The sequence below is a fragment of the Podarcis erhardii genome (assembly GCF_964252035.2).
Source record: "Podarcis erhardii genome assembly, chromosome: 15".
Taxonomy (NCBI): domain Eukaryota; kingdom Metazoa; phylum Chordata; class Lepidosauria; order Squamata; family Lacertidae; genus Podarcis; species Podarcis erhardii.
Window position 1 is genome coordinate 11,048,044 of NC_138505.1, and position 16,447 is coordinate 11,064,490.

Genomic DNA, 16,447 nt, shown 5'->3' on the forward strand with positions numbered 1-16,447 from the left:
TTTCCCACAGGCACCTGGTTCGCCACTGTGAGAACAGGTAAAAGGTAAAGGTAAAGGGACCCCTGACCATTAGATCCAGTCGTGACCGACTCGGTTGCGGCGCTCATCATGCTGGACTAAATGGGATCTGATGGTTTATTTTGTTCGCATCTCTGTGCGCCTCCAGGGGTGAAGTCCAACCACTGCGTTAGCAGCACTGAAGTGACCACCCCGGGGCTCAAGCCTGGGCAGTTGTGTCTGGAGGTCCTGGGCTGCCCAGATGACAAGAAGACCACCCGCCTCTCCAAAAAGGACCACCGTATGATAACAAGGTGCCTAGAACTGCGAAACGTCTGCAGGACTCCTCTTAAAGCAAAACCAAGGCGCCTTCCGAAGTGACGTGAACACGAGATAGGAGAGGAGGAGCAGGGAGAGGCACTCTCGGAGTCGCGTGTGCTGCGTTCAGACGAGCAGCAGGCCAGATCCCTTGACCGTGCGAATCACGGGGCAAACACGTGGGCATCTAGACAGTGCTTAGTCATGCCCCCAAGGAAGAAATGGGGGATTGGGCCGAAGCGGCTGGAGAGCTCCGGGAGGCGCTGAGGCGGAGGCCGCGTGTGGCCCCTGGCTGGGGCCTGGGGCGGGGGTGGCCCAGCGCGGGGAAGGCGGCCCTGGCTCGGTGCGGGCTCCCTTCCAGCCGCTAGGAGGAGGGCGGAGCCGGAGCTGAGCGCGCGGGCGGGCGGCGAGCGGAGAGCCCGGGGAAGGTGCGCGCCAGGCAGGCAGGCAGGCAGGCGGGCAAGCAAGCAGGCGAGGGCGGCCGTCTCCATGCCCCGCTGCAGAGACTGGGCGAGTCGGCGCCGCTCCTGCCTCGGGGCCGCGGAGCCCCTCGCCCGCCCCTAACATGCGGCCGGGGCGCCTGCTGGCGGCGCCACGCGTGAACCATGCCAGGCTTGGCAGAAGAAGAGGGGGCGCAGCAGCCGGGGGCGGGGGAGCTCCCCACGCTCACCCCCGCGGGGGGACCCCCTCGGGAAGAGGTAAGGCCGGCCAGCCCCCGAAGCCCAGAGCCACAGAAAGGCGCGCTTTGCGCTGCGCCCAGGGCGCACCGATTTGGAGACCCCGGGGGGCTTCTCCAAACTCCGGGAAAAGCGGGGTGGGGCAGGTGGTCGAGACTCCTGGATCGGGGCCCGCTTCTCCGAGCTTCGGCCCACTCCCCCCCCCACCCCCGATGGTGGGCGAGGCTGCGTGGGGGTGGGTGTTTTGGGGGGGGAGGGAGACAACGCCAGTTTTGCTGCAGGGAACACGTGCTGCTTTGTGTCTTATTAATAGCCAGACGGGGGTTAAAAATAAACGGGGATGGGGGGGGGGAGCGGGTAGAGGGGACGGCGCGAGCAGGGCTTCATTTGTCCCATCATCACCATAGGAGACACCCCCCCCATTCCTCGCCCCCCCCCCACCACCCTCAGCAGCATCGCCGGGATTTTTTTTGCCGCGTTGTGATTTGGAGTTGTGTATTGTGCGCGTCCAGAAAGGGGTGACGGTGGCGGGATTTCGCGGGGGATTCCGAGCTCGGGGATGGAGGGAGGGAGAGAAATCGGTTAGGGCTAGAGGAAGCCTTTATGGATCTGCAAAGAAAGGGGTGTGTGTTTTGCTACCGGCGTTGGGGGAGGGGGTCGTGGCGGGTGGGGTGGGGGGAAACGTCCGCCCGCACGAAGTTCTGCATTGCACCAGAAGCAGGCAACGTCCTTCTCTCCGCTTTGCTGCTCGCTCGCTCTCTCTTTTTTTTCCTGCTGGTGGCAGCGACTCCTGATGGGGATGATGGAGGGATTGTCTCTGAAGAAAGGGGAGTTGTCGGGGGTGGGAGACAAAGCGAGCAGGCCAGGGAACGAGGGAGGGGTGGTGGCTTGGTGGGTTTTTTTAATGTGAGGGGCGTCCGATGGCGAGGGGGGAAAAATCCTGCCACCAAGCCTGGCAGGTGGAAGAGAAATAACGAAAAAAGGGGGAGGAAAGGCTGTATTTTTGGAGATGATTGCGCACCGTTGGGAGTTGATGATGGTGCAACCTTTCCACCATTTCTCTCCTAAGCCTGCAGAAAAAGCTGGTGTTAGGTGTCTTGTGGCAAGAGGAGAGAGATAATTGGGAACAGTTTCTCCTTTAGCTGATCGGAGAAAATTCAGATTTATCTGGAGGACAAACCTGCCCCGCTTCCTTCCTCCATTCCAAAGCTCCCCAGATCAATATCCCCATGCACGCACACGTATTTATTGTTTGTTTACTTACAGGAGGGGTTTATACCCCGCCCTTTTGCGAAAAAAAAGGCTTTCTGACAGCGGCTTGCAAATGTCATTCAGAGACGATTCCTGCTCTCAAGCTTTTTAATCTGAAGAGACATGACACACAAGGAAAAAGGAATGGGGAGGGAGGAGGATAAAGCAAGCTTAAACACAAGTGCACAAGTTACATGTTTTAAAATACAGCTGAGAGCCCTAACTGGTCCTAGCAGCATTTCTGGGTTTCTTGGCCTTGATAAACAGCGCCCACCTAGTCGGATCCAGGAGCGGAACTGATGACAACATTCAGGCCAGGAAGACAAGGTAGCTCCTGCAGTACAGCCTGATACTTGGTGGCTGCTAGAATCCACACAGAAGCGAGCTTATTGGAGTCACCCACCTCCCTCATCAACAACAGAGGCAATATTTAAAGTACAGGGAGCTGAAATGGGAAGGAGAATGTTTTTGGTTAGACGTCTAATGGATTTGCTCATAGAACATAATAAGAGCCCGTTGGATCAGGCCAATGGCCCATCTAGTCCAGCGTCTTGTTCCTCACAATGGTCAACCAGGTGTCCCGAGTCTGCAAGCCGGACCTTAATTGCAACAGCATCTCTTCCTGCTTACGATTCTCATCATCTGGCATTCAGAGGCCCATCTGCACTTCAGGCCATATCACACCGCTTTAAACAGTCCTGGCATCCCCCAAAGAATTCTGGGAAGTGAAGTTTGTTAAGGGTGCTGACAGTTGTTCGGACACCCCTATTCCCCTCACAGAACTGCAGTTCCCAGAGTTCCCTGGGAAGAAGGATATATTGTGTAACCACTCTTGGAACTGCTGTTGTTAACAGACACCCCTGTTCCTCACAGGACCAAATTCCCAGAGTGAATTAATGGTCAGGTCATCTGCCCAGGGTGCTCTGGGAATTGTGGCTCTGTGAAGAGGAATGGGGGAGTCTCTTAAAGGATTGGCTGCTAAGTCACTCTGGGAATTGTAGCTGTGCACAAGGATCAGGGGTCTCCAAACAGCACTCAGCACCCTTAGCAAACTGCAGTTTCCAAGATTCTTTGGGGGAAGTAAGACAGGACAATCGAAAGTGAAAGGATGTTGCTAGCCTTCTAGCCACCGACTTCACCTTACATCTTTCAAGGTCCTTCATGGTCCCCCTTCCTGAGCTGCCTCTTTCCTGTCTGCCAATTCCAGTGCCCTTCACCCCCTGTATTAGCCTGATCCTGCCAAGTGGTGGCACCAACTATTTTCCCTGCCTGTGCTAAGATGACAGTTCTGTGCCCCAGTAGAATATAAGCCAAAGCCCATTCCACTACATTGGCCCAGTGGATCCTCCTGTCTGGTATGGGGTGGACCGGTGGCCCTTTGGATCTTGTTAGGTGTGGCGTAACACAAAATGGCTGCCACAGGGAGCACAACATTACACGAACTTGGAGAGACAGCCACCTCTGGCAACCTTACATTTCCTGCGGGATGTCAGCAGCTTCCTGCTGGCCCTGATTGTGAAGATCACACAATATTGATTACACACACACAGGCCCTGGCGCTGCTTCTGCCTAACAGCAACAGGGAGCGTTCTTCAGCACCACGAGAAATATACAAGGCAGCTGCAAGGCAATCTCACTTCACATAAATCGTTTAGGCGGTTACCTGCACATTTTGCCATATTTCGTGCTTTCCAGGAGAGCTAGAAAGAATGGAAGGAAATGGAAGCTCTGGGCCTATGGTGGTGCTGGGTTGGTGACTCGTGGGCTAAGACCCCCGCAGCTTTCAGGGTCACCTGTATTTCAGTGCCGCAAGGTCCTTGTATTCTAGATCCCATGAGCACCTAAAAATTTGACATTGGCATTCCAAGTATCTAAAAGATATTTTCAAAAATCTTGACTCAGGGGTCAGCGTCCGAATGTTGTTGGGGAGAAAGAATCTTAAGCATATCTTTATATAATTGTGATTAAATAACATATTCAAATCAGTAATTTAAAAAATACCCTTCAGGCATACCGCACACTTAAGAAACTTGAAGCAGATATACTTCCCACGATGCCCCGTCCATTTCCCATAATTCCTTGTGCCCCCCACCCTACTGGCTAGGAGTGGTAGTGCAGGCCAATGCCGTGTTGTGCATTCCAACCTGGATGGAAATTCTATTAATATAGACATGAGAAATTTAACAAGGGGGCTCTCAACTTGTTTTCTTCAGCATCTATGGGGTAGTGCGGCCCTTTTCCGAGCTAGCTGCCCGTGCAGTTTGTGGGCCAGATTATTGATTCCTCCCCAGTCTGGTTTTAGTGTTTACATTCCTGTTTATACACTCGGCAGAACTGAGGGTGGGCTGAACCACATCGGGCTTTTGCTTGCAGCTGGTGGGAGGAGTTTTGCATGTTTAAATGTAATTCCACTAAAACAAAGCGCATGTCACTGCATATAGAAATCTAGCAAGCCAAGGAGAAAACTTAAGCAGAACGCTTTCCCCTGACACTCTGGGTTTTTACATGCAGGGAGTTTGTTGCGTACTTTCTTTAAAACAAAAACCAGTATAGAAATTATGATGGTGATGATGGTAAATCTCATTGGGAGAAAAGGCGCCTAGACATTCTGTTGTGGAAACTAAACCGAAGTTTAAGGTGCCCTTTGGCAATTAGCTTATAGATCTGAGTTTCTAACACTTCTCTGAGGAACTGGATTCTGGACTCCATAAGCTTTTTAGTTCAACCAAGCCGCAGTCCTCTTACGCTCTCATCACATGTTTTCTTTCCTCTTCTCTAACTCCTTCTCTCTGAGTGCAGGACTGCAAATGGCCAAGCTGTTTTCTGATGCCTCTCCCCCCCCCCCCGGGACCACCCTAATAGCCATTTGCTCTTGGCACATTTCCCAGAAGCCTTTGCCAAAACCTTTGCATCCTGGGAGGGGAAACCAGGGTGGGAGGATGTGGGCAGCGCTGGTCGGAGGCAGAACGACTATTGGCACAGAGCATCGCTTCCCACAACAGAGGGCGCATTTCGCGAGGGAGATGGGCCGACCGCAAACCTTGTTGAAAAGTTTTAAGCCAGGTGATCCACGTGCCAGGATCACAGTGTTAGATCTGTGTCAGGAGGACAGTGACCACACACAAAATGAAAACACACCCCTGCTCGCCTAACCTGGAACCAGTGTAGTTGCAGTGAAACCCAGGAGTGAGGGGTGGGGACAAGAACAAAACAACAGTACAGTTTCTGTAGGTCCAGAGGTTTGTTGGGGTCTGAATGGAGCCTCCCTGCTCAGGAGCAGTCTATCCCCAATGCTAAAGGGTTTCCAATGGAAGGAGGACATGCTGGTTTCCTAGAAACACCAACCTGTCCACTACGAGAAGCAGGGTACAGTGGTACCTCGGGTTAAGAACTTAATTCGTTCCAGAGGTCTGTTCTTAACCTGAAACTGTTCTTAACCTGAAGCACCACTTTAGCTAATTGGGGCCTCCCACTGCCGCTGCACCACCAGAGATTTCCGTTCTCATCCTGAAGCAAAGTTCTTAACCTGAGGTAATATTTCTGGGTTAGCGGAGTCTGTAACCTGAAGCGTATGTAACCTGAGGTACCACTGTACTGGGTTAGACCCTTTGGGTCTGATGTAGCAACAGCGTTCTTCTTAATGTCCCTAAAAAGACTGCTCCCCTTCAGTGTTGGCTCAACAGCCTAAATCCAAGTCATGTGGTGTGTTCCTTGATGCGTCTAGTAGTTCTGATAACGGCAACAGTAAGATGCGACCAGGCCTGTCATTCATCATAGTTGCCGGGATGCAGGAAAGCAGGAGAAACTTGTTTCTCTTAAAGATCAGATGGTTGAAATCCTGCCAATATGCTTTCCTCCATATACTTTCCAGGCTGGTCTCTTAGGGCAACTGGGGCACTGCCCCATTAAACTCTGCCTGCCTTCTTACTTCCAGCCAGTCTAGAGGGATGACTTTGCCTGTCCTCCTCTTCCTTAATCTCAGTGTTGCCCTTGAGGGAGGAGGACATAACTGTCAACTTTTCCCTTTTCTTGTGAGGAATCCTATTTGGAATAAGGGAATTTCCCTTAAAAAAAGGGAAACGTTGACAGCTATGGAGGAGGAGGACGACTAGACGTGGAAGAAGCTAGAATTCATTGGCTGTGCCTTTCACTGGCTCTCTGGCTCCCCCTACTGTTGGACTCCCTGCCTTCCACCCTACCAATCCCAGCGGGCACCAGCAGGAGGACTAGCGACTTGCGTCGTATATGCTGCTTTTAACAGAAGTTGGACATTCAGGGACAGAGTCTGGAATATCTAGCTGTCAGGGAGCCAGCCAGCAATAAATCACACACGGGTACACGAATTTAACTCTATTAGCAGAAACAAGGCCTGCTCAGGGCAGCTGAGCCTAATGAGCGCAGCAACTCTTCTTGGTAGGCCTTGCCCCTATGAGGCAGTTGCAGAGGCTGAACGTCTCTGCCTTCCCACTGCTGCCTAAATCTCCCCTGCGTCCTTCCCAAGCCATCTGATACTCAGCCTACTTGCCTGTCTCTGCTCCTTTCTCTTCATACCTCTTCTGGTCCTAGGAGTTGCCCCCATGGATCAGTTGCGGAGAGGTCCCTGCCTTCCCACAGCCAGCTAAGTCCTCTCCTCTCTCCAGGGTTTCCCCCCAAGCAATCAGAGACTGCACCTTTGTGCCTGTCTTTCCTCTTCCTGGGGGGGGGACGGGTGGGCAGCTTGTTGCAGCAGGAGTGGGAGACACCCGTGACTCTTCACAAACCTTACCCATCTCTGCTTCTTGGCCTCCCTTCTCCAGCTTCTGACTCTGGGCTGCCACAGTCTCTCACCACTCACTAAACCCTGCTGCCTCTTCACCATCTGACACCTCTTCCCCACAGTCTTCTCCCTCTGACCCACAACTATTTCCTGAGCTCTGAGCCTTCTCGCCTTAGTGGTTCCCCAGCTGGTTGTTGTTGTTGTTCTTTATTGAATTTATATACCGCCCTATACCCGGGGGTCTCAGGGCGGTTCACAGAATAAAATCAATATATAAAACCACAAAATCCCTAACAGAAATAAAAACAACAACCCAATAGCCCCCCCCCAGCACATTTTAAAAGGGCATAGGATGTTAATCGGGTCAACCAAAGGCCTGATTAAAAAGGAACATTTTTGCCTGGTGCCTAAAGGTATAATGAAGGTGAACTTCTCTGGGGAGAGCATTTCACAGACAAGGAGCCACTGCAGAGAAGGCCCCGTTCTCGTGTTGCCACCCTCCGGACCTCTCAAGGAGGGGGCACACAAAGGAGGGCCTCGGAAGGTGATCTCGGGGTCTGGGTAGGTTCATATGGAAAGAGGCGGTCCTTGAGGTATTGGGGTTCCTCCACCATTCCTCTGCGGCCAGCCAGCCCGCGACACTAACCTACCATTTTGTTTTTCTCTGTCTCTCTCTCTGAGCAGCAGCGCCCCCTCAAGCAATCTCTGAGCAGCTCCCTCTGCCGTGAGTCCCACTGGAAATGCCTGGTGCTGACGCTGCTGATGTACGGCTGCTTTGGCGTCATGGCCTGGTGCCGCCTCTCGACGGTGACGCGCCTGAACTACGTCGACTCCTACCGCGACGCCTCCCTGGTCTACCACGACAGCCCTTGCTCCAACGGCTACATCTACATCCCCCTGGCCTTCCTGGGGATGCTGTACGTGGTCTACCTGGTGGAGTGCTGGCACCGCTTTGCCAAGGGCCAGATGCAGTACCGCGTGGACACGGCCAGCGTCTACGAGAAGGTTCAGCGCATGCAGCAGGCCACGCCCTGCATCTGGTGGAAGGCCATCAGCTACCACTACATCCGCCGCACGCGGCAGGTCACCCGCTACCGCAACGGCGACGCCTACACCACCACGCAGGTCTACCACGAGCGCGTCAACACCCACGTGGCTGAGACCGAGTTCGACTACGCCGGCCACGGCGTCAAAGACGTCTCCAAGGAGCTGCTGGGCCTCTCAGATTACCCGGTCACCAAGCTGCGCTTCACCAAGTGCTTCAGCTTTGCCACGGGGGAGGCCGAGGCGGCCTACCTCACCCAGCGGGCCCGCTTCTTCGGCGAGAACGAAGGCCTGGACGACTACATGGAGGCCCGCGAGGGCATGCACCTCAAGAACGTGGACTTCAAGGAGCACATGATGGTCTTCCCCGACCCCGGGCGTCCCCCCTGGTACACCCGACGGTGGGTCTTCTGGCTGGCCTCGTTCCTCCTCCTCTCCTGGCCCTTGCGGGTGCTGGCGGAGTACCGCACCGCCAACGTCCACTACCACGTGGAGAAACTCTTTGGGGCGGACGACGGGCCCAGCCCGCTGGACGCAGTGGGCGGCTACGTCCGGCGCATCTCCCGCGTCAACACGGTGGACATGACCGAGCTGGAGTGGCACATCCGCTCCAACCAGCAGCTGGTGCCCAGCTACTCGGAGGCCGTGCTGATGGACTCCACCGTGGTGGCCGGGGCGGCCTACCTGCGCAGCTGCCAGCGCTGCCGCCGGACTGTCAGCAGCAACTCCTTGCCCTCGCGCGGGACCCGGGCCCTCTACGCCCGGCTGCCCTTCAGCTGCAGCCGCTTCTCGCTCAGCGGAGCCCGGCGCTGCGGGGGAATCCTGCGCAGCCTGAGCGGCAGCCATGTGGGCAGCAGCATCGAGACGGAGCCCCTTGAGAGCCCCCCTTGCTACCAGGACGCGCTCTACTTCCCTGTGCTGATCGTGCACAGCGGGGAGGGCTGCCACCGCAACGGGCAGAGGCCGGGCCCCGCGGGGAGGGCCTCGGGGACTCCGCTGTGACCCCAGAGAGAGAGGAGCCCCACCGGGTGGGAAGATGAAATGGAATAGCAACCCAAAAGCCTCCGCCCTGGCTTGTTTCCCTTATTACCTGAGTGCCCCTGCAAAAAAAAAAAAAAAAAAATGGGCTGTAGGTTCATTTGGTCCACCCATTTCCAACCCCCTCTAAGTTATCTGGGGGACGGGGAAACAAAGGACCCTTTTTGTGTGTGAGTGTGTGTGTGCACGCGCACGTGTGTGCAAACGGAGCCAGTTGTGCAAAGGCTGGCTTGTTTTGCACAACCCATTGCTTCAAAACAAAATGCCCTTTCTTCTTCTTTTTCTTAGAATGTGGTTGTTCAACAAGTTCTCTGAGAATGGAAGGAAGTGGGGGGGGGGACACAGAGGAAGGGGTGTCTGGCTTTGAAGCAGGCCGTTTCTGGGGCTGAGGGGAGAGAGGAAAGACCAAGAGCAACATGGGGCGTGTGAACCCCTATGTTTGGGCTGCTTTAGAAGCCTTCACATCACTTCTCCCCTTAAGTTTTGTTTTTTTACTCTGCACCACTGAGCCCCTCCATGACCACGAGGGCTAAGCATCACACTCAGGGTGTCGGGAGGCCTGCAGTTCTTTCTGGCATTGTAGTTACAGGAGACTGACTGCTCCTGGCCTTTAGATGCATTAAAGGGGGGGCGGTTAGAGGATTCCCTTCTGAAGCCTGACTGGGAGTTGGGTGGCCCCATTTTTCATCGACTGAAGATCTGTGCCTTTGTAACAGGGAGAGATCAAAGGGCCAGGCGCTTCGACCCACCCCAGGTTTTTTTGCCTGCCGTTTAAAGCGACAACAACACACATGCACACCTTTCTTTGTGGGCTCAGCCCCTTGGCTACCTACATGTAGCCTCTGGGTTCAGGGACAGTGCAGGCAACTCCTCATTTATGCGCAATCAAGGTACCTGAGCTTCGCCACAAACCCAGAAGTGGCAAAAACGTCCTTTAAAGAGCGTGATAGTTGCAAAAATAGCGCCCAGCAATCTCAGGAGCCTTTGCAAAGTGGAAAGTTGGGAGTTTGAGTGAGGTGGTTTGGAGGGAGCAATTGTGGTGGAGTTTGGTGCATTATTATTATTATTTTAAGGGTTTTTCAAGGGTTTCCAAACATTCAGAGGGTGTTTACAGGCTTTTTCAACGGCATTCCCAAAACACGCAATTTCAGCTAAAGGCCTTGGGATGTAACCACCGTGTAAAAATGGGGAGTTGTCTGTATGCCTTCGAACGCCAGGTGCTGGGGACTGGTAAATGGGAAGAGCTCTTGCCTTCCTGCCTCGCTGGTCAGCTGTCAAAAACGGGATACTAGACTAGACAGACTTTGAGTCTCATCCAGGGAGACGGTACTTCGCTTCCAAAGTAAGCTGTCGGGGCAGGCAAATGCTCTCGCTTTTGGCTATCCATCCATCAAAAGCTTTGTGCAGAATCGACGGACCAAATGTTATTGCGGAAGGGGGGGGGGACACCTCCACCGCAAAAAAAAAAAAAAAAAGCGTAACTGAACGGCTTCAGGAATCCTGGGACCAGACAGGGCCGGTCCTCCCATTAGGTAGAATGAGGTGGCGGATGTTGGGGGCGCTGGGGGCGGAGCCCTACTCAGCTGTTCCTCTTGATTGGCTGTCCAGCAGTGACGCTTCCTTGGTTGCTTGTGTGACTGGCTGTGTTGCCTGTTCTCTGCGCAGCCTGCCGGGAAAACTTTGCTGGCTCAACAAGGAAAAGCAGAAAAGCAGCCAGCCCCAGCCACACACTCCAGGAAGCGTTTTGTAAGCGCATGTGCGCCTTGGCTCCTGGCGGTGCTGCTCTTTGCATTGTCTTAGCTGGCAGGGCAGTGAGTGAGCGGTGGGAGGAGGGCGGAGCTTGAGTGTGGGCCATAGAGCTGGCCCCCTAAACTAGCCTGCGGCCCTCAGGTGCCTCTGTAGCTAGCAGGGAAGCTATCACCTACTGAGTTGGCTTGCGTACGTGGAAAGCAAGATTCCTAGGGACATAGCCACCATTGCGTAGTTCAGGGCTGCTGAGGATGCAGGAAGGTGGAAAAGGATGTTGGTGGACTTAGGCTATAAAGCAAGACAGGACTTGGATGACAATGGAGGGCCCAGGCACACATTCTCCATACAGTCATTCTCGCCTGTCTCCTGTGGTCGTGGGCCCTGTCCGCACCGTGCGTTGTGGCCAGCTATGTTCTACTCAGGAGCAGGCGCACTGGTTTTTCAATCCTAAATTAGTCACACCCAGTCATTTTAACGGATCTGCCTTGAACGTTGGGAACACCACCACCACAGTTAAAACGGCCCTTGAACTTCCACCAAAGAATCTCAGGAACCTTAGTTGGTCAAGGGGGCTGAGAGTTGTTAGGGGACCCCCTTGGTGCTGCACCCTTAGTAAACTACAGTTCCCAGAGTTCTTTGGGGGCGAGGAGACCTGGCTTAAGGTGGCAGGAGGGTGTTTTTGCATATCTGGTGTGGGTGCGACCTTAGGGCAGCCACAGATTTAGGCTGACAACAATTCATTCTCCCTTTTCTGAGCAAATGACGGGAGCACCATTTTTATTTTTCTTTTAATAAGGCTTGGGCTAATTCTGAGCACTCCTGGAATGCCGTGATCCTCCGGGGAGGGTGGGAGCCTCAGCAAAGCCGATAACAAGCTTGTAGTGTAGATACACCCTGGAGTAGCTCAGTAGGTTGAGCATGAAACTCTTAATCTGAGGTTCATGGGTTCAAGCCCCAGTTGGGAAAAAGATCCCTGCCCCATGGGGGGGTTGGATTAGGTGACCCTTGTGGTCCCTTCAGACTCTACAATTCTATAAAAAAGTTTATAAAGAAACACATTTGCTTTCTTCCTGCCTCTTCCAGTATTCTGGATCCCAACCATGTTCCTTAGATAGGACTTTTTTGGACTGTAGTGGTTCTGCCTCTCCCAAAATCTTAAGTAGGCAGGGCTTCTTCCTCCAGCCTTCAAATGGCCTCCTGCCAGGGACTTTTCAGTTGTGGCCCCTGCATTGCTGCAGGTTATGTCAAGGGGCGGGACTTCACACACACACCTTTTTCCAGGCTTCCTGATGCTCCTTAGACTCTACCATGCGCAGGCTTACAATGCTCTCCTCTCACCTTGTGAGGAAAGCATGTGTGTGCGAAGGGACTGGCGTGTGTGAGTGTCCGGGGGTGGGGGGAGATGTTGCCATTCCCGACCCCACCATCCCATGATTATGACTGGGGGGGTGTGTCTCCACATTTGACAGGCCCGAGGAGTCCCAAGTGGGGGCCTCCATCGCCATGCTGTTGTAACTTCAGTGTGAGTTTGCATTGAGACCACTGGTTTCTTCCTGTTTTCCTGGGGGACGGGGTGGGGGGGTGGCGAGGTATAGAAGCTCCTCCCCCCCCATTCTCCCTCCCTCCTGCTCTCTCTCCTCCCGTCTCCATGCAACACAGGCACAATTCAAGAGAAGAGACTCTTTTTATTGTGCAACATGAATGTGGACGTGGAACTGTTAACCTAAATTGGAGGGGGCGGGGGGGGGCGACGCTGGGACTTGTTGATGTTGGAGTGAAATAAAAATTACTTCGAGTCCCTCGCTCATAGGACAATAAAGATCTTTCGAGGTAGGCAGGCGCTTCTCGTGTCCTTGTGGGGGTCTTCTGGATGGGGGGAGCGGAGGTGGAAACATTGGAAAGGAAGATTGGGGTTCAGGGACTCCCAACTCCCATCAGCCCCCAGCCAGCATGCCCAGTGGCAAGGGATGATGGGAGTTGTAGTCCAACAGCCTCTGAAGGATCTGAGCCTCCTATATGCAGGGTTAAACCACAGAGCTTGGGGCTTGCCGATCAGAAGGTCGGCAGTTCGAATCCCTGTGACGGGGTGAGCTCCCGTTGCTCAGTCCCTGCTCCTGCCAACCTAGCAGTTCAAAGCACGTCAAAGTGCAAGTAGATCAATAGGTACCACTCTGGCGGGAAGGTAAACGGCGTTTCTATGCGCTGCTCCGGTTCGCCAGAAGCGGCTTCGTCGTGCTGGCCACATGACCCGGAAGCTGTACGCTGGCTCCCTCGGCCAATAAAGCGAGATGAGCACCACAACCCCAGAGACGGCCACGACTGGACCTAATGGTCAGGGGTCCCTTTACCTTTTACTGACTTGTGACCTCTCAAATATACCTGCCCCCTGCTGTTGCAGCCAGTTGGGGCTGAGCCGACTGAGTGATTGACAGGCACTCGATCCTATGAAGGGTGTCTTAACACTGGGGTGGTTTCTGCCAGCTTTCTGCAGCCTGGTGCCCTCTCTGGGTGTTTTAGACTGTAGCCAAGGGCCAGGCACAGAAGCTGGGAGGGCCACATTCTGCCCCTAGGCCTGCACTTTCCCAACCTTGGTCTGTAGTGACCACCAGCAGGCTGTCTGGCGTTTCTCAGCCCTAGGGATGGTGGGGATCAAACGGGGATCCCACAGCTCTTTCCCTCTTGAGTTAGCCTCTTTGCCAGGGCTCGGCAAGGCTTACCAGGATCACTCCCACGGAGTAGCAAGTAAAAATTACAAACTTGCCAAATAGATCGGTTTGAATATTAGCCTCCCAAATCTGCCATGTATAAAACCTGAGTGCAGCCTATCGTTGCCCTCATAAGGTAGAGAAGCTGTGATCTAAGAGATTGGGGGGGAGGGGGAACGCTACTTTCAGACCAGTACAGCACACTGTAGAGTCCAATACAATATATTTTTCCTTGGTGCTTACTCCCAGGTAAGAAGGGCATCTTAGTTCCACCCCTCCCCATCCATCAGTGGAAAACCTAAAGGGAAACAATTAATTAGATTGGGGTGGTGAGCCCTCTAAGACAGTGTTCCCCAACCTTGGGCCTCCAACTGTTTTGGACTACAATTCCCATCATCCTTGACCACTGGTCTTACTAGTGAGGGATGATGGGAGTTGTAGTCCAAAAACAGCTGGAGGCCCAGGGTTGGGGAACACTGCTCTAAGATATGGGATCCCTGATTGGTTAGGACATGTACCTATGACAGGAGTGGGGAACCCGTGGCCTTCCACATGTTGGACTCCAACTCCCATCATCCCTCACTATTTTAGTGCTGGCTGGGGCTGATGGGAGTTGAAGTCCAGCCGCCTCTGGAGTCTACCCAGTTGGCTACCCCTGCTGTAGCCCATCATCTGTTGGGCCCTCCTGATGTTGCTGGACTCAACTCCCATCAACCCCAGCCAGCATGGCAAACGGTTGGGGATGATGGGCACTGTAGTCCAGGAACACCTGGGGAGCCACAAGTCTTCTCATTGTGACTCTCCTCCCTCTCATTTATTTTCGTGTTGTGTTTTATTTTTCATGACCAATTAAGCCCAGGCAGAGCAAGGCCAAGGTTTTGAGGCCCTGCAGCCAAGTTGTCTGTATCTCTTTCCCGCTTCTGCCCTGGCAACTGCAGCAGCTGAGGAGAGATGCCTGCCTTGGCAGCGAGCAGATGGGAGTCAATTGCTCGGAAGTAAGTCGCTTCTCCCCGGGTGGTGGCTGCAAGGAAGCCTGTGGTGCTGTCCGATCCCTGCATCCTTGCACGCCTCAGAGCATCCTCTCATCCTCCTGGCGTTGCCATGGAGATGATGGCAGAGTGGCGGGGAGACTCAGGCAGGCGGGAGAGACGGGAACAGATCTCCCCTTGCTCTCTTCCTCCCCCTCATGCGGCTGCCCAGTCTTGGCCTGTAAAATCTCAACCTGCTGCCTTTTTCGCATAGCCAAGAACACCAGAAGAGCCCAGCTACATCGAGACCACCATCTTGTTTTCACAGTGGCCAACCAGATGGCGACCCCAGAATACCACCCCCGGAGGACTGGAGTGCAACAGCTACTCTCACCACTTGTGATTCCCAGTAACTGTGATTCAGAGGAACATTCGCTGCCTCCCAACAGGAGGAGGAGAACATAGCTGTTGTGGCTAGCAGCCGTCTAGGGTCTGGCCCTTCGTGATTTTGCCCAATGCTCTCTTAAAAGCATCCAAGTCGGCGGCCATCACTGAACAACTGAACCTTTCAAAACCAATCATTTACCACACTCAATCTGCAGGTTCTTCTCGCTTCCTCTACCCCAGGGGTCCCCAAACTAAGGTCCGTGGGCCGGATAAGGCCCGAGGCACTCGTTTATCCGGCCTGCAGTGACCCCCCCACCCGCTGCCGCCGTCCACTCTTACTGGCACTGCGCTGCGCGGCTGCCCACTTCTGGGTCGGAGGAGCACCAGAAATAGCTTGTGCGCATGCGCAAGCGTTTTTTCTGGTGCACATCCGGGTCGGAGGAGGCCCGTGCACATGCGCACAAGCTATTTCCAGTGCTCCTCCAACCCAGAAGTCTGCCGGAAATAGCGTGTGCGCATGCATATGGGCACGTGCCCTCCGGCCCGCCACTTGATCAGCGCTTGAGACATCGGCCCAAGGCACAGTAAATTTGCTGACCCCTGCTCTACCCCATCCCTGCCCCCCAGCTTTACCTAATGGCATATTCCGTCTTTTGTTTGATTCCAGAAAGATGGTGCTACAGGGGCAGTCTTGTTAGGGTGTGGATAATTGGGCCTGACCCCCTGCCCAGATGGCACCAGATTTCCTGCCCTTACCCATCTTTAAAAAATAAAATAAAAATGGCCCCCATCCACAGTTTGAAGGGCATCTGGTCTCACAAAGACCCCAGCACTCCCATTTTATTTTCTCCAGAAGCATATGTTTCCACAAACTCTTATTTTATTATTACATTTATCTCCTGCCTTTCTTCACAAGAAGTTCAAGGGGACAGATGTGTTTCTCCCCCACTCTCCATTTTACCTGCACAACAGCCCTGTGAGGGAGAGGCAGCGACTCCCTCCCTACCAAAGTCACCCAGTGCGATTAGTTTTGTGGCCAAGTGGGGATTTGGACCCTGGTCTTGTCTTGCTGCTGCGATCCCAGGAATTAAGGCTGCTTTGGAGCCAGACGTATCTGATAGCTCAGGAGAGGAGACTAAGGGCTTATCCTCACTTATCTTGTGCCCTGCTCTTTCCAGGCAGAGGTCCACACTTTAGCACGCCATGCCAAATCATTTTTTGGATTTTTGCCCCAAGCTTTCCCTGCAAAAACACACTATTTAAAGCAGTGGTGTGGTGTGGAGGTGGGGCATAGGGGCTGTTGCCCCGGGCGCAAAATTGTTAGGGGGCACAAAAATTCCAACACCTGATGCTGCCTCAATGCAGCTGTGTGCTTTCATCGTTGAAAATGGCTTCTCCACGCGAACCAGGAAGTGACCTCTCCAGACAACGGAAAGGCTCTTCTTACCTCTGTTGCTGTGATCTCCTGTGTGACACAGGCGCCGTTAGGCAGTTGAATGCACGTGTGTACTCCGTTCTTTTCCCTCTCTGCCACCCACCACGTCCACTCAGCCCTGG

At 53.9% G+C, this 16,447-nt stretch overlaps 1 protein-coding gene across 1 annotated transcript; it reads left to right on the forward strand.

The window, feature by feature from the left end:
* Nucleotides 1–297: 297 nt before the first annotated feature.
* TMEM151A (transmembrane protein 151A) lies at nt 298–12,664 on the forward strand. The gene is made up of 2 exons (XM_081841111.1): nt 298–1,013; nt 7,684–12,664. Exons 1-2 carry the CDS (start codon nt 921–923, stop codon nt 9,043–9,045), a joined length of 1,455 nt encoding a protein of 484 aa, XP_081697237.1. The 5' UTR covers nt 298–920; the 3' UTR covers nt 9,046–12,664.
* Nucleotides 12,665–16,447: the final 3,783 nt, after the last annotated feature.

Excerpts from the sequence above, each read along its gene's own strand:
- TMEM151A (XM_081841111.1), top strand. The coding sequence starts at position 921 with ATGCCAGGCTTGGCAGAAGAAGAGGGGGCGCAGCAGCCGGGGGCGGGG. Across the intron at positions 1,014-7,683 it reads GGGGACCCCCTCGGGAAGAG|CAGCGCCCCCTCAAGCAATC; the intron begins GTAAGGCCGGCC and ends CTCTCTGAGCAG.